Below are 26,321 nucleotides of genomic sequence, written 5' to 3'. Positions count from 1 at the left end.
TCTTCTTTTTCCACTTGCTACTTTTCTATCTATAATGTCCTGTCAAAGGATTTATGCATACATTTTATTGCTCTATTGTAGTGTTCACAGTGATTGCAGTTTGTAGTAAGGGTTGTAGTTTTAATAATTTTCAGCCAAGGTTAATCTGGAAAGACATATTGATGAAAATACCAGTAAAAGTATCAGCAGTAGTTACCCATCTGTATTTGTGATATTGAGAAAATTATTACTTAGTATTTTAAACAAATTCTTGTTTCATTACTGTAATACATTTCTATCTCAATTGCAATTAATGTCATGTACCAGAAGATGGAGTAGTACGAGATTGACAGCTACATTTGCAGGCACACAGGCAATGTGCTTTTTCCTTAGATACATCAATTCTTCCCATCAGTGAGCTCTATCACAATAAATATTTAAAAGCTTAATCTCCTGGCAGTTTTTCATGGTAGATATCAAAACTGCTATTGTTGTCTCCAGTATTATTGCAAAAGAGTGCTTTAAGCTTCAAAGAGTTTAATATTTCTTGTCAAGTCATTAATTCCTTTCTCACAGGGCTTCCAGGGACCTATCATCAAATACTGGAATGTCCTTGTACAAAAGAGTTGCTTGTCAGTTCTTCCTTATAGTAATAACAAAAATGATGTTTTCTTTCTATAGAAGGAGCCATAATTCCTAGGAACTGTGGTCATATAACATTTTTTGTTCCATATTAGTTTAAAACATTAATTTAAATATTATATGTCTAATCTTGATGATTCTGTATCTTTGTTTACAATTTCCAATTCTAAACTGGCATTATATCCTCCCTTTTTTCCTCATATTCAGGTTTTGTTAAGCTACTGTATTTTTTGTACTGCACTGCTTTGAATTTCCTCTTTCAACAATACTTTTTTTCTCCTCTTTAGTCTATCACAAAACTCGACAACTGAAAGATCTTTCCTTCCTTACTGTTGTGAGCACACCGTGTATGTTTTTCAGCTCAAGATACATGCTGTTGATGTAAACTGCTGTGTTGATGTGCTGCTGCTCAAATCTGCTTTATCTGCAATTACACCTCTTTTTCTTTCCATCCATACTTTTTGGACCATACATTATGTATCCCAAAATCTTCCTACTTTTACATTTAAGTTTCTAATCAGAACTTAATTTGTTTTCCTTCTTTATATTTTTTCTCTTTGCTCTGTGTTCCTATATAGGCTTTGACATCAGTAGTTAATTACAGGGAGCCCAAGTCGATCTGCAAAGCACCTGAGTTGGTAAGTGATGCATATTTTTGTAGAAAGTAATAATACATTTTTATAACTGTCAAGTTAGTTGACATAGGGTCCATTACATGAATATCATTGCTCACACTAAGTCAGTCTCAGGTATGTATTTCATTAGTAATAAATAACTTTACCTGAACACATTAGTGTGCATTAGTGATGCAAGTGTCTTTGAATGTGGCATGTATTGTTTACCTATTAATATAGCCCATGAGACTGTAGACTGTCATTACTTACTTCATACTTTAATTTTTTGTAGAAGTTTAGAATACCTTGGTGTACATTTGTTCTCAAGCTTGACAAGTAGGTTTGGGTTTGTTTTTTCTTTTCTTAACTTGAGCTGGCCAAGTACTGTGACAACTTGTTGAAGAAATCAGCGAAAGGAATGACAGAGAATGAAGTAGAAGACAAACTTACAAGTTTCATTACTGTTTTCAAATACATTGATGACAAAGATGTATTCCAAAAGGTAACTTTTTATATTAAATAAATTATAAAATGTTGCATTTGAAGACTGGTATGCCTTAAAAAATTCTCATATCTGACTTTTTTTTTATGCAGTTCTATGCCAGAATGTTGGCAAAAAGGTTAATTCATGGTTTGTCCATGTCTATGGATTCTGAAGAAGCCATGATTAATAAACTAAAGGTAATGTGATAATCTTCTAATGCAGAATAAACAGGGGAGTATGTAATGGTGAGAAGGTGCAGCAGAGGGTGCCAGAGGTAACTGAGCAATCAGTAGAACCCATTTCCAATAGCTGAGAGGAAGAGGTAATTTCTTGGTAGTCTGCAGAAGTTATGGCTAAGTAGCTTTTGGGTAGTTTTATTAAGTGCATTCAAATTACTAATATTTACATTAGAAAAGTATAAAAGAGTTTCATAAACTAGCTCTATTTTTTAGTTATGTAAAACAAGATTGTTCATATAAATCAATGTATCGAAATCTGATTGTTATTATTATAACACTTCCACTGACCAGGTTTTCATATTTTAGTAGTGAATGTGTGTGATTTATTTAACAAGTACTGTTTTCACTGTGAAAGCTGTTACAATATTTCTTTACAGCAAGCCTGTGGTTATGAATTTACCAGCAAGCTCCATCGAATGTATACGGACATGAGTGTTAGTGCTGATCTCAACAATAAATTCAACAACTTCATCAAAAACCAGGACACAATTATAGATTTGGGAATTAGTTTTCAGATATATGTTCTGCAGGTACTAATGTATGTTTATTACTGTTGAATTATTTGTACTTTATGTTTTGATAACAAATTAATAATTTTTCTAACTTTGAATACTTCTCATATGGAAATTGACACTTTGTGATGATAGAAGAATAATTTATTTTTCTAGTTTTTCTTTTTAAAATTAACCTGCTAGCATACTGAACAATAATGGTGAAAAATGCAATGTGTTCTTGTCTTGAAATAATACTTTAGTGGGAAATGTGTAAAGAGTAGTAAAAATTTGCATTAAAACTTCTGGTCTAAGTCAAGTGTCTTATGATGGATTATACACTACAGATCTGTTGAATAGTGGAGGGTTTTTTTAAATTTGTATGAAAATATTAATGCTTTTATTTTTCCTGATACTTTTAGGCTGGTGCATGGCCTCTAACTCAGGCTCCTTCTTCTACATTTGCAATTCCTCAGGAACTGGAAAAAAGTGTACAGATGGTAGGTTAGTAGGAGGCTTCTTGTAAACATGTGGAAAACATAAAATAACTCCAAATAAAAGATGATCACAGAGAAAAACCTGAGCTGCTTAATTTTGTTTATAAATCATGGCTGTTTCCAGCCCATGTGAAATTGGAAAGGTCACCCAAATGACACATGAATTGTTGCATGCATTTGCATAACTTCTTTCACATCTTTCTCCACTTCATGATTGATAAGGGAGATACTAATTCAATCTGATGAACTGGGTTGCTTCTTAGCTTTAAACCAAATTCCTAGTATTTATATAAAAGAAGATTTGTTTCTAATATTAAATCTGAACAGATTTGATAGCAGATTAAAATGCAGACACAGATTTCTTTTCTCATATTTCATAGGAGCCATTCAAAATCAAGCTTCAGGCAAACTTCATTAAGGCTAATTTCAGCAATTCTTGAAGTGAAGGTTTTACTTAGGCCAAATATTCTCTTTTTATGTGTTTATTTCTGCTTTGTAGAGCTGGAATATTTTATTACTTTTTATTACATTATTGTGTTAAAAATGTTAACTATAAAGTGCTTGCATTAAAATACAGAATATGTCTGGCTTTATTAGTTAAGTAAATTTTAAGCTATAGATGTGCCTAAATACACTTTGCCAAAGTGCATTTGATGGTAAGGTAGATTTTAGGCAATAAAAATGTCATATTTTTGGACATAACAGAATTTTTAAATCAGTTTTTATACCATAAATTGCTGTCTTATATAAATTACTATTTCAGATGTCTACAGTGAAGGAGCTTTTTCACATATTAAATAAAATCCAATTTTTACAAGCCTTGCCATAAACTTCCACTTTAGTTTTTGGAGAAATTATTCTTGTTCTTCCTGTCAGCATAACTTGGAATGTTTTTTAAACAATCTGGAATGTCTTTAATTGTTCCTCAAAATCCAGTGCTTCTTACCTTTCCTAGGGCTCTTTCTTTATCTTTCTCCTTTCTTTACAAGTTTCCAGGAATGTAGTTGCTATTTTCCAGGAGTGGCAGTGTTGCTGGATTATATATAAGAATAAGATTATTTTGCTGGTGCCCTCCATTCTCTTACTCTCAGTTGGTGAAAATGACATTTAAATGACCATTAATATAGCTTTGAAAGAATCTTCTAGGAATTGTATTCATAGAGTCTTCTGGAAAGTGGTCTCACAGTTGCCGGACTTATGCACTATAACATCAAACTGCGAAGCTTATTTTCACTTGCACAAACTCAAAACTTTGCTCCCTGAAGAAGAGAAGACTTTTAAAGGGTTTTTTTGAAGGCCTTTTCTTGTTTAGAGGCATTTTTTTCCATATTCCTCTTCTGCTATACATTTGTGTGTCTTTGTATAATTTAAATATCAGGAAAAAAATGCTTTCCAGATTATAGCATTTCTCATAATGACAAGAAATGAATATAGAAATGAATAAATAAAAACATAAATAAAAAGGAATAAATTAGCTGTACTACTAATACTTGTTTTGCATGTAAGATTTTAAAAACACTTACTTTGAGGGGATGGTTCAAGTTTTTGGTGTCAGCACAACTTTGAAATGTTACTTCCTGAATCATAACTGTGCATTTTTGTGAAAATAGGTTTTGGAAGGTTTCAAAAGAAATCCAGGGATCTCTAGTCACTTATTAATTCTGACATGTTTTCAAACTCTGTAGTTGTGTCTAGCCTAAAACACAAATTGGAAGGTGGCAAAACCTGTGCCCAGTTTCAGCTGTGCTCTTTTGGAATTCCCCCTAAAAATATGTTCAGGAATGTAAGATAAGATTCATCATGAACATCAGTGTGGAGCTGACTGTGGGAAATACCCGTTACGCAAAGTTTCATGTATTTTGAAGGATGTTAAAATAAAATCAGTAAAATGGATTTTCTGAATTGATTTTAAATAGGATATCAAAGTCATGGAATATAGAATTATTTCTCCAAGGTGAAAAAAAATGGAAATACACTTGTTTTTATATGGAATTGGAAGGAACAGAATAAAAAAATATGAATAAGATTGTTTGCAAAAACCTCCCAAGAAATTATTTCAAATTCAGTAGAGTTGATATTTCTTTGGAACACTATTTAACTACTGTATTTTATGTATCGGGAGTATGAATGTGTCAACAATCTTTTTAGTTTAGTTACCAAGTGATATGTTAATATGTTCAAGTGGCTTAGTAAATTGTTGATGTTCAGTCATACATCTTGTAAAGGAAAATGCTGCTACTAATGGACCTGCACTGTTTGCATCCAAAAAGGTGAACATAAACCCAGTATATTTTCACTGAGGTGGTAGTGTTATAATAAGTATTGTAAGTAGTTACATGTGTGACTAATGGAAGTTCATTTTGTTTTGCAGTTTGAATTATTTTACAGTCAGCATTTTAGTGGAAGGAAGCTTACTTGGTTACATTACCTTTGTACAGGTAAAAATAAATGCTCTGCTAAACTTATGCTCTATACAACACAATTGTTTGTTAAAAGTCCTTTTCAAATGGCAACAGATTTGGAGTTGGAACATTATGTTGCATATAAAGTCAACTATCTTATTTTGCCTAATAAATTAATATTTGCTGCTTAGTATTTCAGATATTTATGTTTTGTAAACTTGCATATGTTATATGTCATTTATTAAATCCAAGTAAAAACAGAGTTGTACATTCTTAACTAGCAAACGGCACTGCAGAACTACTGAGTTAATAACAATTGCCCTGGAATTGTTTCTGTCCCTTAGCTGAATATGACATAATTTTCAGAATACTGTTTTACTCAGATATGTATGTATCTAAGTAAATACATATATATATTTATATTTCTTATATAGAATGTATGTTAAAAAACATCTTAGAAGATATATATTAAAAATTATAGCCTAATTTAGTAAGAGTCAGCCAATTGTATTTTATTTTTAGTGCTTTCAGTATCAGGCTTTAATGACTGATAACCACAACATACGTAGTGGAGATAAAACCAGACTAACATACAATATAATGTAATGAAAATTTGGTTCTGATAATAGAAGGCTGCTATTAACTCATACTCACCTTCACACAGAAAATCTAAATCTGTTTTCAGGCAGATTTTTTCAGTGCTTGCTTTTTTTTTTAGATGTTATTTTAGGGGAGTATAATAATATTGTGAAAAAAATTAATGTAATGGACAATTTTTTTTGTGGTTTGTTGGTTTTTTTTAAAATCTTTCCTTGCAACAATTTTCCTTTAATCACTATTGTGTGTAAGCTACTTCTAATTGGAGTTTATGCATTGCAATGCTTTGAGGCTGTTTGGAATTTCCTTTTTTTATTACTATAAATTAGATTGCATTATTGAAATTCAACACCATAGGTTTCCTTTTCTTGAAAGCACTGTTTTTCTAGGTAATCAGAGGGGGTTTTGTTGCAGACCACAATCTATACCTGTAAATTCATAACATCAGTTTTCATCTTCCCATTCCAAGTGTTAAATTCATCCTTAAATGTGAATTGAATGTCTGGAAATACATGAGGAGCTCTAGTAATTAGGCTTCAGATGACTTTTCAGCACATTTCATCAGTTTATTAAATACTATTCGTATCATTACAGGTGAAGTCAAAATGAATTATTTGTGCAAACCTTACGTAGCGATGGTCACAACATACCAAATGGCAGTGTTGCTTGCCTTCAACAACAGTGAAACTGTCAGTTACAAGGAGCTTCAGGATAGTACGCAAATGAATGACAAGGAGCTGACAAAAACCATCAAATCCTTACTTGATGTCAAAATGATCAACCATGACTCAGACAAGGTAAGCAGTGATGATATAAAAAGTTTCATGTTTTCAGTTTTGTGGTTCTGATACTTATTGAGGACTTCTTTAAGACAGAAGAATCTGCTGTTTGCTTTTTTTCCCCTAAACTGTAGTATTGACTCTTGTGAACAATTACAAATCTGTATTTATAAAGAGACAGGAGGAAACAGACTATCTGTGTCACATAGGATCTCTATGCCTAGAATGGCATGTATGCTGAAAAGGTAGTAGTGCTAGGACTGTTCATTTTTGCATTTTCTCCATTTGTCTTTAGAGTCATTGCTGTGGGAGGGGAGTACTCTTTAAATACATCACTTTCAAATTTGTACTGAGTCATGAGAAGGAGCCTAACTAGCAAACCAAAGAATCCTATAGAGACCTTAAAAAAAAATTGTGTGGGGTTAAGAGACTGAAAGTAACAGCAACCAGGTTGTTCCTTGCTGACAGATACTAGGAGGATTTGTGTGAGAGGATTTTTGCTGCATTTTGCCAAACTCAGTATCATACAATGAGTTTCATGGAATTCCACTAATACCTGAGCTTTGTTTGTGGTTAAGGCAATGGATGATATAGATTCTGTTTCTGATTCTGCCTCATGCTTCTATACATGAAACCAATTCCTCTTTTGTCCATACAGTGAAGGGTGCAGAGGTGTGTTCTGTAAGAAACACTACAGAGGTGTCTGTGCATGCCATGCAGACTTTGGTGTGTGCTTCCAGCTAGCCCAGAAAGCCCAAGTTAGTCAGACAGTATCAGTCAGAAGAAGCTGAGATAAGCTCTCCAATTCACTTTTGGAAGAAATACAAAGCTGCTCTGATAGGTAGTTTGGTTTGTTGTTTTTTTTTTAACAAGGAAAATATTCTAAAAATGGAAAGTGAGATCACAAGGAAGATGTGGTGCTTGGCTGAAGCGTAGGACTTCCTACCAGTATCTAGAAGTGAGCTCAGGTTGCAACAGTGGCTGGGAAGATGTCATTTAAACCATGAGTGAAATAGGACACTGGGAGCTATTACGGAAAACAGTGATATTTTTCATAATCTTAGAAAGTTGCCCGTTATTTAAAGGATTTACATTTCTTTATGTCTGTTATATAAGGTTTGTCCAGTTCTTTTAAGAATAGGTAATTGAAGAGTGGTATAGCTTTACAACCCTTTTACCTTTCCCAGTTTACCATGGCATTTTTGGGTTCTCTGACTTCCAGACTATTGTATTCAAACATCCCTGCTAATTCTGTTTTCCTTGTACTCCATCCAGCAATGTGAAAGCTGATCTGTAGACAGTCTATCAGCTTACTTATTGAATAAGCCCAAGAATTTTAGTGGCTTAAGCAGTGAAATGAAATACGCTAACTTAACTGTACCTGAGCCACACAGAAAAGTACAGTGTATTATGTATGGTGGTTTGCTTTTGTTTGTTTTGTTCTTTTTTGAAAGAGGGAAAAAAAATAAGAAAAAAAGACAACTTTTGGCAAAATATTGATTTGTTAGAATCATGTTTTTTGAGTTCGTGTACAAAACAATTTATTTTTGTTTATACTCAACCATGTCAGCAGAATAATGCTAGAATTTAATGTTAGCTTATATTTTTAAAGCTGTTGGTTTTTGCACTTTCATGTTACATTTTCTATGCTGTACCTGGATATTATAAAATATTATAATAAAGAATACTTGTGGAATGTAAAATTAGAATTAATATTGTTTTGAATATATATTTAGATAAATATTGACTGTGTTTACTGAAGTATTTGCACTGGAAGCAGCCATGGTTTGGCAAAATTCCAAAGTCTAAGAAGCTCTTTATTGTGCTGGAAATTGCCAATACTTGTTCTCGTGCCTGGAAACTGCAAAGATCAGTCAGGTCATCCTGTTAGTTGAATGTAAAGGTGTTTGGTCTGCAGGGAGTAGTTATCATTTATTGAAAGAAACAGACTTTTTCATGTGAAAAAGAATTGAGATTTTAACAGGAAAAATTAGAAATGTACAGATAGATATTAAACTGCATAATTTGCAGCTTGTTAACTCTTTCTGCTATAACAAAGTGCTTAGATTTTTTTCCTTAAGTTCTGGAAGGCAACATCAATAATAGTTGTGAAAGCAACTATTCTCACTTGAGGTTCTGCCATAAATAATGCAAATCCTATTTTCTTTGCAGGGAGAAAATTAGTTTAAATGGAAAGTGTTTGCAACTAAGATAGGCTGTTGAAGTATTAAAACAGAAATTACTTGAATATGGTTAACAAAACTCCTGTATATCAGTGTTGTTTATATTATTATCTACAATAGACTTGATTTCTAGGTTAAACTGTAGCTTAAAAAATTGACCTGCTTCAAGTGGCATTTTAGAGTTTCTGGCTACAAATCTAAGATTATTTAAGTGTATGCAAGATGCTGACTGATTTTTCAAAGTAAATCGGTATAATTTCCTGTTTCCACATCTGATTTTTAAAAAAAGATTCTTTATTGCAGGAAGATATAGAGGCAGAGTCTACTTTTTCATTAAATATGAGCTTCAGCAGTAAACGAACAAAATTTAAAATTACTACATCAATGCAGAAAGACACACCACAGGCAAGTATGATTTGGTGTTTTTAGCTTCAACAACTTAGCCTATTTTTCTAAAATTTTATTTATTGCATTGGTTTGGTGTAAGCAGATATAAGAGTCACTGTATAAGATTTACATCACCCTAAATAAATTGTTTAAGTTTAAAGCTTAAGCACTTTAAATGTTATTGTACTTAAAATACAGGCAGAAGATGGAATAAAGAATAAGAAAGTAGAAAAGAAAGGCAAAGGAGAGCTATTCCTCTTGTACCAAATGGAACTGACATTTAGCTTCTATTATCTAATGAAACTTTTGTTGATTGTGTTTATAAAAGCACCGTATTCCAGGAGCAGCCGAACCAATCAACTCTTTTCCTATGGTTTTATGTCGTTTGGCAATGAAAATAAACTCCGCTGTTCCCTCTCTATCTCCTAAGATGTAGGATTTTCTACAAGAGCCAGATGTGCTGCCAAACACAATACATTATGGTGAATTCTGCCTGCCTTTCTTTTTTTTGTTATTCTTGATTTATGGAAGTACTTTGGAATTGAACTTCACCTATATTTTTGTATTATTTGACCATTTTTAATAAACTAAAAAGTATAGATTTGGGATAGTTTTATGAAATATTTATTGATCTTACTATATTCTAAGCATTATTGTTCTTTCTATGTTGCAGGAGATGGAGCAGACCAGAAGTGCTGTAGATGAAGACAGAAAAATGTATCTTCAAGCTGCTATAGTCCGTATCATGAAAGCACGTAAAGTTTTGCGACATAATGCTCTTATTCAGGAGGTAAGATAAAATCCTCTTCTTAGGTATGATTTGATGAAAATATGCAGGACAAAACCCTTCTATGTAAAAAAAATGAAGTGCCTCTGTGCTTGCTTTTTCCTGTTGGCTGCTTCTGTGTTGACAGATGTTGTAACCTATAAGAATCATTGCCAGAGCTCTAGGTTGAAAACCTGAGTATGGATATTCTAGGTATGGAATTTCCACAGACGCACCTAACCAATTTTGAGCACTAATCATGATTTTATTCTAATTCATGGCGTAAATTTTAAAAGTTGTCTGAGTATGTAGACAGGCATTTCTTGTTCTCTCTTTCCCATTTAGTCGAAGAGTTGTCTAGAGTTTTTAGGTTCTAGATTAATGATCTGTGAACTGTCACAGACCTGGCTGGGAAGGCAGTGTTACTTCTTTTGATTTTCTCACATTTTCCCATCTGTGCAAGTTGCCTGCGTAATTGTATTTCTTATTCCAACCTACCCTTTGCTCCTACCAACCAGTTCCCAGTTACAGTTTTCTCAGCCTTCCAGGACAGTCATTCTTATGTCTCCTGAGCTTTGCTGGACAATGTCAGAACAGACTGGTGGGAGAGTTAGCATGCCATTTTGAGCATGGAGTTGAAGAGGCATTCAGCCATTTTGGTATCTGCTGTGTGCTTATGGGGATGGAGGAAACTTTACCACACCCACTACTTAATTTTTGTTTCCTGAAAGAAATAAGCAGCTACAGAGAGCTTGTAAGCCCAGAACTTGCAATGTGAGGTATCTTAAAGGTTTTGGGTACTGAGATAGTGCTCGTGCACAAATACTCTGAAAGCAAGCTTAATTTAAGAAATCTGATTTTGAATGTCTAAAAAATGAGCCAGCTTAGGTCCTGATTATTCTCACAATCTTTGGTTATTTGGTTTTCTGTTACTTAAACCATCCATGCAATTATGATGAAATCCTGTAAGAATTTACATTTAAAACTGTAAAATGGTCAACAGGCCCTGTTTCATCTTTGAAAATACTTTTTTCTTCCTACTTTCTGATATTTAGAAAGAGTTTTCAAAGTGTGCTTTGCTTCAGACCAGCTTATAAGGGTGGAATAGATTACGAATTTTTATGGAGCAGCTCTGCTACGAAGCCAGGCTGTGAGAGAGTTGGGGCTGTTCAGCCTGGAGAAGGCAAGGCTCGAGGAAGACCTTATAGCTGCCTTCTAGTATCTGTAGCTAGAGGAAAGCTGGGAAGGAGTTTTTCAGCAGAGAGGGCAGTGACAGGACAAGATGTAATATTTTTAAACTGAAAGAACGGAGAGTCAAGTTAGACATCAGGAAGAAATTATTTGCCATGAGGGTAGTAAGGCACTGGAATAGGTTGCCTAGGGTGGTTGTTGGTGCCCCCTCCCTGGAGTTGTTTAAGGCCAGGCTGGATGAGGCTTGTGCAGCCTGATTTGGTGTGAGGTGTCCCTGCTCGTAGCAAGGGAGTTAGAACCTGATGATCCGGGGTCCCTTCCAACCTTAACCATTCTGTGATTCTATGATTCTACGTTTTGGAAACAAAATCCTTTCTGGTTGCTTCTTCCTTTGTTTAACTTGGGAGGCACTATCTGACACGTCTCTGCTGTGTTTTGCTCTTGAGCTTGCAGAATAGAACAGTCTGTTGAAATCAGGAACTTTTTTATGTTTTTCAAGAAAGTTGGATATTTTTATTGTTACTCAGTTAAAAGCTAAGTAAAGTTGGTGCTTCATTTAGCTATCACCAGCCATATCGACCAGTGTTGGTCCTGCTGACTTTCATGAAACCTGGTATTCTTGATTTATGGAAGTACTTTGGAATTGAACTTCACCTATATTTTTGTATTATTTGACCATTTTTAATAAACTAAAAAGTATAGATTTGGGATAGTTTTATGAAATATTTATTGATCTTACTATATTCTAAGCATTATTGTTCTTTCTATGTTGCAGGAGATGGAGCAGACCAGAAGTGCTGTAGATGAAGACAGAAAAATGTATCTTCAAGCTGCTATAGTCCGTATCATGAAAGCACGTAAAGTTTTGCGACATAATGCTCTTATTCAGGAGGTAAGATAAAATCCTCTTCTTAGGTATGATTTGATGAAAATATGCAGGACAAAACCCTTCTATGTAAAAAAAATGAAGTGCCTCTGTGCTTGCTTTTTCCTGTTGGCTGCTTCTGTGTTGACAGATGTTGTAACCTATAAGAATCATTGCCAGAGCTCTAGGTTGAAAACCTGAGTATGGATATTCTAGGTATGGAATTTCCACAGACGCACCTAACCAATTTTGAGCACTAATCATGATTTTATTCTAATTCATGGCGTAAATTTTAAAAGTTGTCTGAGTATGTAGACAGGCATTTCTTGTTCTCTCTTTCCCATTTAGTCGAAGAGTTGTCTAGAGTTTTTAGGTTCTAGATTAATGATCTGTGAACTGTCACAGACCTGGCTGGGAAGGCAGTGTTACTTCTTTTGATTTTCTCACATTTTCCCATCTGTGCAAGTTGCCTGCGTAATTGTATTTCTTATTCCAACCTACCCTTTGCTCCTACCAACCAGTTCCCAGTTACAGTTTTCTCAGCCTTCCAGGACAGTCATTCTTATGTCTCCTGAGCTTTGCTGGACAATGTCAGAACAGACTGGTGGGAGAGTTAGCATGCCATTTTGAGCATGGAGTTGAAGAGGCATTCAGCCATTTTGGTATCTGCTGTGTGCTTATGGGGATGGAGGAAACTTTACCACACCCACTACTTAATTTTTGTTTCCTGAAAGAAATAAGCAGCTACAGAGAGCTTGTAAGCCCAGAACTTGCAATGTGAGGTATCTTAAAGGTTTTGGGTACTGAGATAGTGCTCGTGCACAAATACTCTGAAAGCAAGCTTAATTTAAGAAATCTGATTTTGAATGTCTAAAAAATGAGCCAGCTTAGGTCCTGATTATTCTCACAATCTTTGGTTATTTGGTTTTCTGTTACTTAAACCATCCATGCAATTATGATGAAATCCTGTAAGAATTTACATTTAAAACTGTAAAATGGTCAACAGGCCCTGTTTCATCTTTGAAAATACTTTTTTCTTCCTACTTTCTGATATTTAGAAAGAGTTTTCAAAGTGTGCTTTGCTTCAGACCAGCTTATAAGGGTGGAATAGATTACGAATTTTTATGGAGCAGCTCTGCTACGAAGCCAGGCTGTGAGAGAGTTGGGGCTGTTCAGCCTGGAGAAGGCAAGGCTCGAGGAAGACCTTATAGCTGCCTTCTAGTATCTGTAGCTAGAGGAAAGCTGGGAAGGAGTTTTTCAGCAGAGAGGGCAGTGACAGGACAAGATGTAATATTTTTAAACTGAAAGAACGGAGAGTCAAGTTAGACATCAGGAAGAAATTATTTGCCATGAGGGTAGTAAGGCACTGGAATAGGTTGCCTAGGGTGGTTGTTGGTGCCCCCTCCCTGGAGTTGTTTAAGGCCAGGCTGGATGAGGCTTGTGCAGCCTGATTTGGTGTGAGGTGTCCCTGCTCGTAGCAAGGGAGTTAGAACCTGATGATCCGGGGTCCCTTCCAACCTTAACCATTCTGTGATTCTATGATTCTACGTTTTGGAAACAAAATCCTTTCTGGTTGCTTCTTCCTTTGTTTAACTTGGGAGGCACTATCTGACACGTCTCTGCTGTGTTTTGCTCTTGAGCTTGCAGAATAGAACAGTCTGTTGAAATCAGGAACTTTTTTATGTTTTTCAAGAAAGTTGGATATTTTTATTGTTACTCAGTTAAAAGCTAAGTAAAGTTGGTGCTTCATTTAGCTATCACCAGCCATATCGACCAGTGTTGGTTTTTTAGCTTGGCTTTTAACTAAATTTATAACACTTTAGAAAATCATATCCTTTATCCTTTAATCTTGACTTCTGAATTTTGAATACTGCCTATGTCCTAGGTGAACTAGAGCATTTAAAACTGAAGGCTAGGATTCCAAATAATTTATATCTGTGCTGCAGTATAGTATATGTCGCCTTAACTGAGCAATTACGAAACCTCTAGCAATAAGGTGAAGCAGTACAAAAATCCACTAGGGTTAATTTTTCCTTCTTTTTTGCACTTTGAATTAATTTGTGCTGATCTCCATGCTGCCTCAGCTAAAAAGTTACTGGGACCTGAGCTAGATTCTTTAAAATGTCAGGTATCTTCTCAACAGTTTGTGAGGCACTTTAAAATTATTGCCAGGTTTTAGAGCAAATTGTGGGGAGGCAGGGTTTTGTATACTTAATGCTTAAACACAAAGATTAAAATCTCATGTTAAGTGGAAATTCTGTCTGGTTATGTCTGCTTTGAGCTCAGTAATTTGTTTTGCTTCGTGTTGTATGAATCATAGAATCATAGAATCTTAGGGGCTGGAAGGGACCTCAAGAGATCATCTAGTCCAACCCCCCTGCCAGAGCAGGGTCACCTAGAGTACATCACACAGGAACTCATCCAGGTGGGTTTTGAATGTCTCCAGTGAGGGAGACTCCACAACCTCCCTGGGCAGTCTGTTCCAGTGCTCTGAGGCAAAATGAGGCAAAAGTGCCAGATGGTTCCAAGTTGAGCATGCTCAACTTTCTTAGTAGACTGACCTTTATGAAAAGCTAAATAACCATCACTTCTATTAAACCTGTAAGAGGATGCATAACCAGCTTGACTGTCCAACATTTTTTTTCCCCTGCCAACTTTGTAGTAAGATTTTATTTACTGTCAAGAGCCTTTTTATTTCTTAAAATGTGTGATATTGTTACCAAGTATGGTGACGTATATACTTAGTTCTTGCTACTTTTATCGTTATGTTTATATACTTCAAAAGAATGCATTCACTTTAAATGTCTACTCTGACTTTTTGAGGAGTAAGAATGAATCTTCTGAAAGGAAGTCTGTTTCCTATGAATGATTAATGTTTTGTCACCTCATTAATATTTTTTTCTGAGATATAAGGGCAGGATTGTATTGGTAACTAGAGATATGATTGAAAGACTCCTAGCCTTAATGTAGTTAGCTCTGATTCTAACAATTAAGACTACAGCACCACACATTTCATTTACAGTGAGGTGTCCAAGAAAATACATGAGGCCCTTTGTAGGCTTGTGTATGTCAGCATGTGGTCTTTGATGAATAGTGCATTGTGTTAGATATGCCTTGGTAGTTTTAATTTCAGCTCCATGCTGCAGTTGCTTGCAGTATGAGGTGACTTTTCCCTTAAAATGAGTAAGATCAGTGGGAGTTGTGGAGAGGAAAGGTCAATGCTGTCATTCCCAGCAAATTTTTAAGTCTGACCATCAGATATTTCTGTCCATCCTTCTTATTTGTATTGTCTTTGATAAAACAAAACCAACTCCCCAGAAAAACTCCACCAATAAGAATTCTATCTTTTGTTCTCTCTGTCCTAAGTAAGTACATGAAGTCTGTTGATAAACAATCAGTTTGAGTGTAGGACTGAAGTTAGATGAAATCTGAGCAAATCTACTAGCTTGTTAATACCAAGTTTCTTCTCATTTGTACTGCTGTGGAACATTCCAGACCTTTGGCTGCTAGCCCAACAAAACTTGCTCTTTTGAGCTTTTTGTTTGCTTTGCTGGGTGGTTCTACCTGGTGAGTTCTGTTGGCTCACAGAGGGCTCCAAGAAGCTCCAGAGCTTGGACAAAGCCAGGGATGAGAAGTTGTAAAGAAAACAGGAAATTCAGCTGAAATAAAAATCACTTTCTTTACAGAACAATTAAGAAGCTATAGACAAAATACATTGTGACACTTGAGTAGGAAGATCTTTTTTTTAACTCACCATTGCTAGGAAGTATAGAGGAGAAAGTAATACCAATTTTCTTTGCTACAGGTTTGCCATGAAAGTAAAATGTGACAAATTTTCCAAGTTAATAGATAGTCTGTTACCACACACCACTTCCTCCTCTTCTCCACAAGAGAACAGGCAAAACTGAGAACTATTAAGAGACATCTAAAGTTTTGCCTGCAGCAGCAGTTTCTTCCACAATGCATAGTTAAGATTTCTTTTTACAATATTTTTTTTTTTACTGTATGTATTGCAAAGCTCCAGATAGAACTCCCCAAATTTTAGGGCTACCTTCAGTGGCTGAAGCAAGAGAGGTTCACCTTCACTGTCTCAAACTGTATAGGAAAGGAGGCAAGCAGTAGGGGGACTCCATTTACACCTTTCAGGCAGCTGAGCCATTTGAAATCCTTCCAGGACCAGGTGTACATGGGCTGGAACTTTGACAAAACAAAGCAAGTCCAGCTCACAGCTCATATCCTGAAAGCTGCAGCAGCAGCAAAGTAGTGTAAGTTTACGAAATTATTGCTACTTGGACTGTCTCTTTTGTGATTAAGAGTATTATCTAGGACTGTTCAGCAAACTTTCTGAAAAATAATTGTTATTTTTTTCTTGCAAATCTTATTGTCTACTGTAGTGGAATATCTGAAGTTAGATTGCGTTTTTAAGATACTTAAACTGTGCTATTTAAGAATTAACAAGATTTTATTATAACAATATCATCAGAATTGTTGAAATTTGCTACGTACTATGTCTTCTAACAGTCTTTTTAATGCTATAAAAACCCAAAAGTTTCGTGAATCTTTGTTAAATGAAAATGTCTTCTCTTTTTATGATAACAAAAGTGGTGATGGATGGGAGAAAAATTGTGTTCAACTTTAGAGGCAGTTTTGAAAAATGGAATCAAGTGAAATTTAACCATTCAGAATGGCATGAGCTATAATAAAAACTAAAATTAACACATTTTTCAGGCATTCAATTTCCAAGTAAGACTGATGTAACGAAAGCAAAATTAATGAGTCCATAAATTAAATATTCTAGAATGACAAAAGCACACAAACAAGTAAAAAGGGATCTAGTCTTGGAAGAGAAGTCAGTTAGCAGGGCGAGCATGGAAAGGCACATAGGCTTTTACAAAATTTTCACTTTGCTTAAACTGTGATAAAAATAAAGTGAAGAAATGTGTTAATATCAGATTAATTTTTAACCTGAATATTTCTCTTCATTTCTACTGGGACCAAGCAAGTAAGTAAGAGGAGTGAGAATATCTGGTTATCAAGCAGTCAAACTAACCAATGACTCACTCAGTTTAAGTATCCTGACACTGATGTATAGAGGTGCTTTGTTATTCACTGTAAATTAACTATTCCAGGTTTGTTTAATCCTGTCTTTAAAAGAAAAGCACAGTGAATTTGCCTTAAAGTCCTAGTGAACATTAATAGCATTTGTAACTGTTGTAAGTAAAAAATAATGAAAAATTTTGTCTTTCTTTTCCAGGTAATTAGCCAATCAAGGGCTAGGTTTAACCCAAGTATCAGCATGATTAAGAAGTGTATTGAAGTCCTGATAGACAAACAATACATAGAGCGAAGCCAGGCCTCTGCAGACGAGTACAGTTATGTAGCATGATATTGCTATCCTGCAGGTATGATTGTAAGGAGATCATTGCTGTCACTGTTTGGTGTGTTCCTGTGGGAAGAGGCAGGCCTGTGCCTCCATAATTGGTCACTTGGCAGCCCCTGTTTTTCTGCTGTTTACAACATCACCAGTGCCATGTCATGAGCGTCAATGAAAATGCCTATAGATATTTCAAGCTCATGTCATTATGACATTTCTTAAAACTTTACTAAAAGAATGAGTGAAGTATTGCTGAAATGTGGAAAATTGGTTGGGTACCATGCTTTTTTTTTCCCCCTCCCCTTTCACGTTTGCAGTTGATGTTTTTTAATGTATCTTAAGACAAGGTAAAAAAAACCAACACCTAAATATTGTAATATGACAGATAACCTAATAATTGTATCTACATTAAAATGTAAAAACAATGACGAACATGATATTGCTGCTTGTCAAATAAAAAAATAAAGTTATATAATGTGTCTGGAATGATTGTAGAAATGGATATAGCATTAATGTCTGTAAATATTATTCAGACCTGGAAAAGTAAAAATAATGTTATGTGTTTGGGTAACCTCAGAAGTAGATCTGATGTAAGAATTAATTTTTATAAAACTGAATACCAGGTATGTTATGTTTGATGTGATTATAAAAAAAAAATATTTATGGTTAAGTGCACATCTTGTTTTGTCAAGATTAGGCTAACTTATATTCTCAGTGCCTGGAGGCCTACTCTGTGTCTCTTAATCTCACACCACAGGAATATGTTACAAGATAAAATAAACAGATGTTTGAGGGGATTCAAGTAATATATTTCACAAAGAATTAGGAATGGTTATCATGAACATGAAAGATACAGTTCAGTAGCTTGTGAAACCACCCTATTGATGGGAAATAATATAGCAGACTGGTAATTGAAAGGTGTTTCATTAACACATTGAGTAGAAGCACTACATAGGTAGGTACTTAATATTTGTTTCCACATAAGCCCATAGTGGTTTTTCCTCCTGTTCCCTCCTAACTCATATGGTTGTATTTGCCATGTTTGGTTTTCCTCTGCCCTGGGTAGAGTTCCAGTGATTTGGGTGGGACAAGAAGTCCATGGGGTATTTCATGTCCTGTGTTGTTTTTCAGGGGTTGTCTAGTGACTGTTCACTCTCATATAAGCAAAGTATAATTTTAAAAGGTACTAAATCTACCACTGGAAGTAATTGGAGTTTAAGAACATTCAAGTGTATGAGCACACTGAATGCCTGCCGTGGAAAAGAGCTTCCTAATGGCTATGCCTGCAATTATCATTGACAAGAGAAATATTAAGTTAACTTTGAATGTTCTATTTTTGCGAAATTGTATTTGTGTGCATATAAAAATATATATGTAGATATATCTTATTTGGAATATTTTTTTAGGTTGCATGATGTCTCATTGACTACTGGAAGTCCACAGATCAAGGATTAATTTTAAAGGAAAAAAACCTTTTGTGGGAGAGCTTTTTCCTTCTTTTTTCTAGTTCTTCACTGTAGGAAAGGTTTATCTGCAACTCTCAGGTTATTGCTGTCTCTTAAGTGGCATCGCATTCATGTGTCTTCTGGGAGGGTATAGTAAACTTTCTATAGTGAATGAGGAAATGCATAAAGAAGTGGTAGTTTTCCTTATGTGGATTTTGCTAAGGGTGCATAAAGGGCAATAAAAAATGAAGGGCACTAAATACTTATTCCATATTTATGTATTTTATACCACTGCCCTGATACCTAGATTTTTAGAATGCATTTATGTCTTAAGACGTGGTGTCTTTAGCTGATTGCAATATAGCTGAGTAAGTCGTCTGAAGTGGTAGGTCAGAGTTGTGTGTGTGTTGGGAGACTGCAGAGGTGCTGACAGGGTCACCAAGTGTAGCAAACAGGAGAAGACATTAGCATAAATTTTGACTGGAGCTACTTTTCATCTACTTCAATGTGAAACACTTTCATGCTTTATAAAAAGTAATTCATTACTTCTTACAACAGAAAAAAATAGAATAGAGGGAATATTCTGTGACACAACAGAAAAAATATTGTCTGATCATTGTATCATCAGATCCTTTCTCCAGAAAACAAACTGTAACACCAAAGCTTCTGGAAACAAATGTGTTTTATTTTGTAACTTGTGTGTAAGTCAACAGATCTTAAGCGTGTTTCTTCATAAAAGGGTTAATAAAAGCTTTAAATAGTGATTGCAGTAGCAAAATTTTAAGACTTGAGTTTGAAAAAAGCCTGAACAAATGTACTTTCAGAATACTTCATAGACAAAACAAAAACTACTGCTCTAGCCCAAACGTGTAAAGTTTTAGCATTACCTTATCTGAATTTCTGCATACCTAAAACATCAAAAGTAATATTTTGTTTTTTAGATAAGCATACTGCTGAGTTGAGACATGTTTAGGGAGTTAAAAACATTCATATGTTTCAGTGCAGTTGGCATCCCCACACAACGGCTGTCATAATTATATACAAACTCAGTCTTTTCAGTGCCTCTTGGGAAACATGGCTATAGCTGGGAAACCTTTTGAGTTTTACTTCATAACTCACACCTTCCCCCTAAGGAAAAAAGCAGTGCAAAGATTCAGCTCTCTGTAGCTGGGGTAAGTCACTGAAGTCATTGCTGGCACACAGTCATGCAGCTTGTAGTGTGGTGCTACAAGCTGGTGCCAGGGGAGGTTCAGATTGGGTATTAGGAAAAATTTCTTCACAGAAAGTGGTGAGGCGTTGGAACAGGCTGCCCAGAGAGGTGGTGGAGGCACCATCCCTGGAGGTGTTCAAAAACAGGTGGACATGGTGCTGGACATGGTGCTTTGGGAGATGGTTTAGTGGTTAGGGGTTGTAAGGTGGGTAGTTAGACTGGATGATCTTGAAGGTCTTTTCCAACCTTGATGATTCTATGATTCTAAATAAATCTGGAGGCAAGTGTCATTTCAAAATACAAAGTGCTAATGAGTATTAATGGGGGAAGCCCATTATTAAAAGAGTAAACATCTGAAAATGCCATGCATTTTTAATTTTTCATGGGAAGAAACTGGTTTAATTCTAGAGAATGATGTCTCATTGACTACTGGAAGTCCACAGATCAAGGATTAATTTTAAAGGAAAAAAACCTTTTGTGGGAGAGCTTTTTCCTTCTTTTTTCTAGTTCTTCACTGTAGGAAAGGTTTATCTGCAACTCTCAGGTTATTGCTGTCTCTTAAGTGGCATCGCATTCATGTGTCTTCTGGGAGGGTATAGTAAACTTTCTATAGTGAATGAGGAAATGCATAAAGAAGTGGTAGTTTTCCTTATGTGGATTTTGCTAAGGGTGCATAAAGGGCAATAAAAAATGAAGGGCACTAAATACTTATTCCATATTTATGTATTTTATACCACTGCCCTGATACCTAGATTTTTAGAATGCATTTATGTCTTAAGACGTGGTGTCTTTAGCTGATTGCAATATAGCTGAGTAAGTCGTCTGAAGTGGTAGGTCAGAGTTGTGTGTGTGTTGGGAGACTGCAGAGGTGCTGACAGGGTCACCAAGTGTAGCAAACAGGAGAAGACATTAGCATAAATTTTGACTGGAGCTACTTTTCATCTACTTCAATGTGAAACACTTTCATGCTTTATAAAAAGTAATTCATTACTTCTTACAACAGAAAAAAATAGAATAGAGGGAATATTCTGTGACACAACAGAAAAAATATTGTCTGATCATTGTATCATCAGATCCTTTCTCCAGAAAACAAACTGTAACACCAAAGCTTCTGGAAACAAATGTGTTTTATTTTGTAACTTGTGTGTAAGTCAACAGATCTTAAGCGTGTTTCTTCATAAAAGGGTTAATAAAAGCTTTAAATAGTGATTGCAGTAGCAAAATTTTAAGACTTGAGTTTGAAAAAAGCCTGAACAAATGTACTTTCAGAATACTTCATAGACAAAACAAAAACTACTGCTCTAGCCCAAACGTGTAAAGTTTTAGCATTACCTTATCTGAATTTCTGCATACCTAAAACATCAAAAGTAATATTTTGTTTTTTAGATAAGCATACTGCTGAGTTGAGACATGTTTAGGGAGTTAAAAACATTCATATGTTTCAGTGCAGTTGGCATCCCCACACAACGGCTGTCATAATTATATACAAACTCAGTCTTTTCAGTGCCTCTTGGGAAACATGGCTATAGCTGGGAAACCTTTTGAGTTTTACTTCATAACTCACACCTTCCCCCTAAGGAAAAAAGCAGTGCAAAGATTCAGCTCTCTGTAGCTGGGGTAAGTCACTGAAGTCATTGCTGGCACACAGTCATGCAGCTTGTAGTGTGGTGCTACAAGCTGGTGCCAGGGGAGGTTCAGATTGGGTATTAGGAAAAATTTCTTCACAGAAAGTGGTGAGGCGTTGGAACAGGCTGCCCAGAGAGGTGGTGGAGGCACCATCCCTGGAGGTGTTCAAAAACAGGTGGACATGGTGCTGGACATGGTGCTTTGGGAGATGGTTTAGTGGTTAGGGGTTGTAAGGTGGGTAGTTAGACTGGATGATCTTGAAGGTCTTTTCCAACCTTGATGATTCTATGATTCTAAATAAATCTGGAGGCAAGTGTCATTTCAAAATACAAAGTGCTAATGAGTATTAATGGGGGAAGCCCATTATTAAAAGAGTAAACATCTGAAAATGCCATGCATTTTTAATTTTTCATGGGAAGAAACTGGTTTAATTCTAGAGATTATTTACTTGTTTATTTATTTTTGTTTGTTATAAGTCACCTAACATGTATGACCAGTTAGTTTATTGGGAGCCATACAGCTGAGTCTGGAAACATCTCATACATTTCTGGTATCAAATTGTGCTTTACTTCTAGGATTGAGTGTTATCAATAATTCTTATGCTAACTGAAAATATATTTCTATGATGTTTTATTTGTCTTCAGATTGATTATCTTATTCTACAGAAGAAAAATGTATATCTGTATTTCAATGTGTTCATACATTGCTGCTGGAGCTATGAAAGGTACTGAAATCACCATAACATGAGAAACAGTTTTCAAAGTGGAGAGTATAATTACTTTTTAAGACACCTTTCAATGAGTACATCACTTCTCCAAATAAGGAGCAGAGTACAAGTACTGGTCAAAGGAGAAATACATTTTATAAGCAGTTATCTTTCAGCTATGCTTAGAAAGCCTTTTCTTATCCTTAAAAAATAATTTTAAAATCATACAGCATAGTATTTATTTGTGAGCAGAATAAATTATTTGTACTCTAGGGCAAATAGATTATAACTGTCCATGCTTTACAAAGATGATAAGTACCTGGCATTAGTCTAAGGTATTACAATCTGTGAAAACATATTCTCCAGAAGCAATTGTTGTTGCACTGAGTATTTTCTTTTATTACAAATCTGAGGTTGTCTTTGCTTGCCCTATGGTAAGTTGTACTGCACTTACAAGCTGATAACAAACCAAGTTTTCCCAAGTTGTTAGGCAAAAGAAGAGGAAGGATCAAACATTGTTTGGGTATGGTAATTTTAAACAATACAAGATTTCCTAAACTTAAGTGTGTGTGGTTTTAAAGAAGGAGGGTGAACAAATATGATAATAAAAGTCATGAGACACATGTAGCTTGGATGTGCATTTCTGTTGTCTCCATTTTGTGGAATTTACAATTGCAGCAATAGGAGAAGGAAGTAAGAGCCAGCAAAAGGAAAGGAGGAGATGAGGAGGCTGGCCTGTTGGCCTCCCTTTTAGAAGTACTAGAACTGTATCTTTGTGTTCTTTATCTTTGAATAGTTTAAACATTAATGTATTAATTAACAATGTTACTATTTAGATTAGTTGTCATGCGTTTGAAGAAGTGTGCTAGGGTATTCAGAGCAGCAGTGATTTGGCATGGCCATGTGTTGGTGATGCTCCCATCAGCTGTCCTAGCAAAATGCAGCAGAAGGCTTGAAAGCTCCCTTAATATCTCCAGTAAGTCCAGTCTTGCATGTGCATCTGAGAAGTAAAGGACTCTTCTAAGCCTGGGACGTTGTATGAAACAAGTTAGTCACTTCTAAAACAGTTCTAGTAATTTAGGGAATTATTTCTACCATTCATTTCTACACCCTCTTTATGACCCTTGTGACTGAAAACTATCGGTGGTGATTTCAGCAAGGTTGAAGTATTGACTTGTTGAGTTGCTTTGACTGGAGTAGTGAACAGCTTGCCTTAACTCTGAAATAAGTTCCTGCTGCTCAGCTGGGGAAAGTAATGGATGTGTGCATTAGTATCAAGTAAAAACTTGACACTTGAACCACTGGTGAACTTGCTGTATATGAACCCTTTCTAGAGCTTCTGGACTAGCCAGGCATCTCCTCTGATACTTTATACTGAGGAGAGCTATGCTAACTTTGTGTGTCTTTCCTTTCACTCTTCCACTGAAATAAAATTATAAATATTTCTCTCCAAGTCTTCTCTCATGTAGTGTTACACACCATGAACAAAACCCCCATGTATTTGGTATTTACAGAAAGTAAAGTAGGATGGATGAACCACTTCCCAATGTCTGTAGCAAATGTATCAGTGTTTTCAATCTGACTCTTACCCAACCCAAGGTTTGATATATTAAGTGTTTACGGGAGCAATGGATACATAAGGAGATTCTGAGGCATGTTTTCTTCTGAAAGAGACCTTGTTCTTCACAAAATCACTGAATGGTAAACACTGTAATTACCACCTTTTGGAGAAAGCTGGTGGTTCTGATGTGTGTCAAACTATCTTTTTCCAGCAGCTGTGAACAGCAGCAGTATAGTTGCTGACAGTTATTAAGGAGGAGTGGTTTGAGGACAGTTTTGAAACTTGGCAGGTCACTTGTTGCTTGTCTTTTAGTGCCAGTTATATAATCTATAGCTTACTAGGTATATACGAAAAAAAGTGTAACACTTCTCAGATTTTCACATTAGGTTGAACAGTTTCAGTTCAGTTTCACAAGACGTACTTAGGCTGTTTTCTTTAAAACCTCTACACATGGGCCTATTTTCCTTTCTTCTTCCCAGCTGCCAGCTTGATAGAATTAATGGTCATCAAAACTTCAGTTTGAGAGAATAAAAAAGATAATATATGAAACTCATGATATTATGTAAGTCCACATATATATATATAAATATATATATATAGTATCTGTAAATTCAAAGCCAATTCAGAAATGTTTTATTTAATTTGTTTTAAGCCAGGCATTTGGCCCCTTTAGAGGGCCATGAGACATGGAGTAAGATAAATGAAGTGCTGCCTAGACCTAATCAAGAGGAAGCTGTCAGTGGAAGGATACGAACAGTTTACTGACTTGAGCCTCAGAAGTTGGCCCAGTGTATCTGTGTGCACAGGATCTAGCACATCACATGTTCTCCAAGGTTTTGTTGTGTTTTAAAGAGCAGGTATAACCACTGCTGCCAGTGGGCATTCAAGAAACAGGAGGCCTGGCCTTTTTACTGAGTCTTCATTCTTTCCTCGATCAGGAGACTGCCCCAGTCATCCAGTAAGGCAAGCAAAGGCTTATTACCTCTCATGAATGTAAATGAACTTAAAAGTGGCTTGAAGGTAAACAAGTCAAGAGGGATGAACTCTTGCCTGTTTCCTTAGGCTTTTTTGTGTATTTTTCACTGCAATATTCAAGGAATTAAAAAATAGTAATTTGGACAAGGGATCTCTCTGTGTTTTAGTCATGAAGGTATTCCTGTGGGAGCTGGGGCTGTGGGCATCGGATTTCTAGTCTGGATTGGGACACTGAAGATGAGCCATCTGCTTCCCAGTGCAGAACAGCAGTGCTCAGAATTCTGTATGCAAATTTGTCCTCTGTGTTTACTGATGTCCGTAATAGACTTAAGTGATAGCTAGTAATCCAGTTACCATTAATGAATGAGTATCTGAACGTTTAAGTTTAGGGGCCATCTCACCATCTGGAATCTTGGAAAGACTTGGAAATTAGGCTTTCAGAACTACCTGTTTGGATTTGCACATATATTCTGCCTGACTGCCATCTGAAGACACCAAAATGAGTCATGTGAATCTCACCTGTAACTCATCCCAGCATTTCCAGGTGAAATTCTTTCTCTCTTCCCCTAAGTGGGTGTCTGCTGCCTCATGATTTACTGTATTGGAATGATGTAGCTAAGCTTTGCTGTTGCCACAAATGAAAGGGAATAGATGTACACCCACAAAGCACGTGCTGCGTAAAATCTGAGTCATGGCTGTGAATCAGATGTGCCCATTGCAGCTGGTGAAAGAGATTTGGGAAGATGTAACATTCCTGTTGGAAACAACAGTAGTCTTCTGTTGGGCTAGGGAAGCATTCCATCTGTGCAAAAGCCTTAAGAAACCTCTATCAATTAAGACTCTACAGATGTAATACCTGTCATCCATTTTTGAGTAAAGTAGTTGAGAAGATCTACTATCTGCTCCCAGCCCTCTTTCCTCAAGGCTGTAGCCTTGCCTGTTTTGGATGCGCTTTCTCAGAGCACTGGGAAAAAAAGTAAGTATTTTAAAATACATGTACGTAGTTTTGACAGGTCAGATGGAAGAAAAATGGAGCTTGTGTCACTGAGTGAGACTAGTATAAACTTAGTGAGAAGGGGCAAGTGGGGACATGTATTCAGGTCCTGAGCTACAGCCTGGTAGTTGGGGCAAAAGACTGGGGTTTTGCATGTGGACCGACAGACCCTCTTTGTTATTTCCCACACCCAGCACAATCTTTGAAATGCAGACTTGACAAGCAGAGCTGGAATATCTGCTCCTTCCCAGTGCAGCTCCTTACAGGCTACATGTCTGGACAAGCCTCATTCTGCCAACCGGTTGGTAGGGAAA

At 35.9% G+C, this 26,321-nt stretch overlaps 1 protein-coding gene across 1 annotated transcript in view; it reads left to right on the top strand.

The window, feature by feature from the left end:
• The window catches only part of CUL2 (cullin 2), a 44,717-nt gene extending 26,878 nt beyond the window's left edge, over nt 1-17,839 (top strand). Inside the window, exons 11-20 of the mRNA XM_010006982.1 lie at nt 1,200-1,259; nt 1,609-1,737; nt 1,830-1,916; nt 2,336-2,488; nt 2,872-2,949; nt 5,318-5,384; nt 6,540-6,742; nt 9,211-9,312; nt 9,968-10,084; nt 17,371-17,839. Coding sequence (XP_010005284.1) covers nt 1,200-1,259; nt 1,609-1,737; nt 1,830-1,916; nt 2,336-2,488; nt 2,872-2,949; nt 5,318-5,384; nt 6,540-6,742; nt 9,211-9,312; nt 9,968-10,084; nt 17,371-17,502 — 1,128 coding nt within the window. The 3' untranslated portion in view covers nt 17,503-17,839. The remainder of the gene's footprint in view (nt 1-1,199; nt 1,260-1,608; nt 1,738-1,829; nt 1,917-2,335; nt 2,489-2,871; nt 2,950-5,317; nt 5,385-6,539; nt 6,743-9,210; nt 9,313-9,967; nt 10,085-17,370) is intronic.
• The last annotated feature ends 8,482 nt before the right edge of the window (nt 17,840-26,321 follow it).

The sequence above is a fragment of the Chaetura pelagica genome, unplaced genomic scaffold, assembly GCF_000747805.2.
Source record: "Chaetura pelagica isolate M959 unplaced genomic scaffold, ChaPel_1.0 scaffold17, whole genome shotgun sequence".
Taxonomy (NCBI): domain Eukaryota; kingdom Metazoa; phylum Chordata; class Aves; order Apodiformes; family Apodidae; genus Chaetura; species Chaetura pelagica.
The sequence above is the reverse complement of the archived record's forward strand: the minus strand, read 5'-3'. Positions and strand labels throughout refer to the sequence as shown.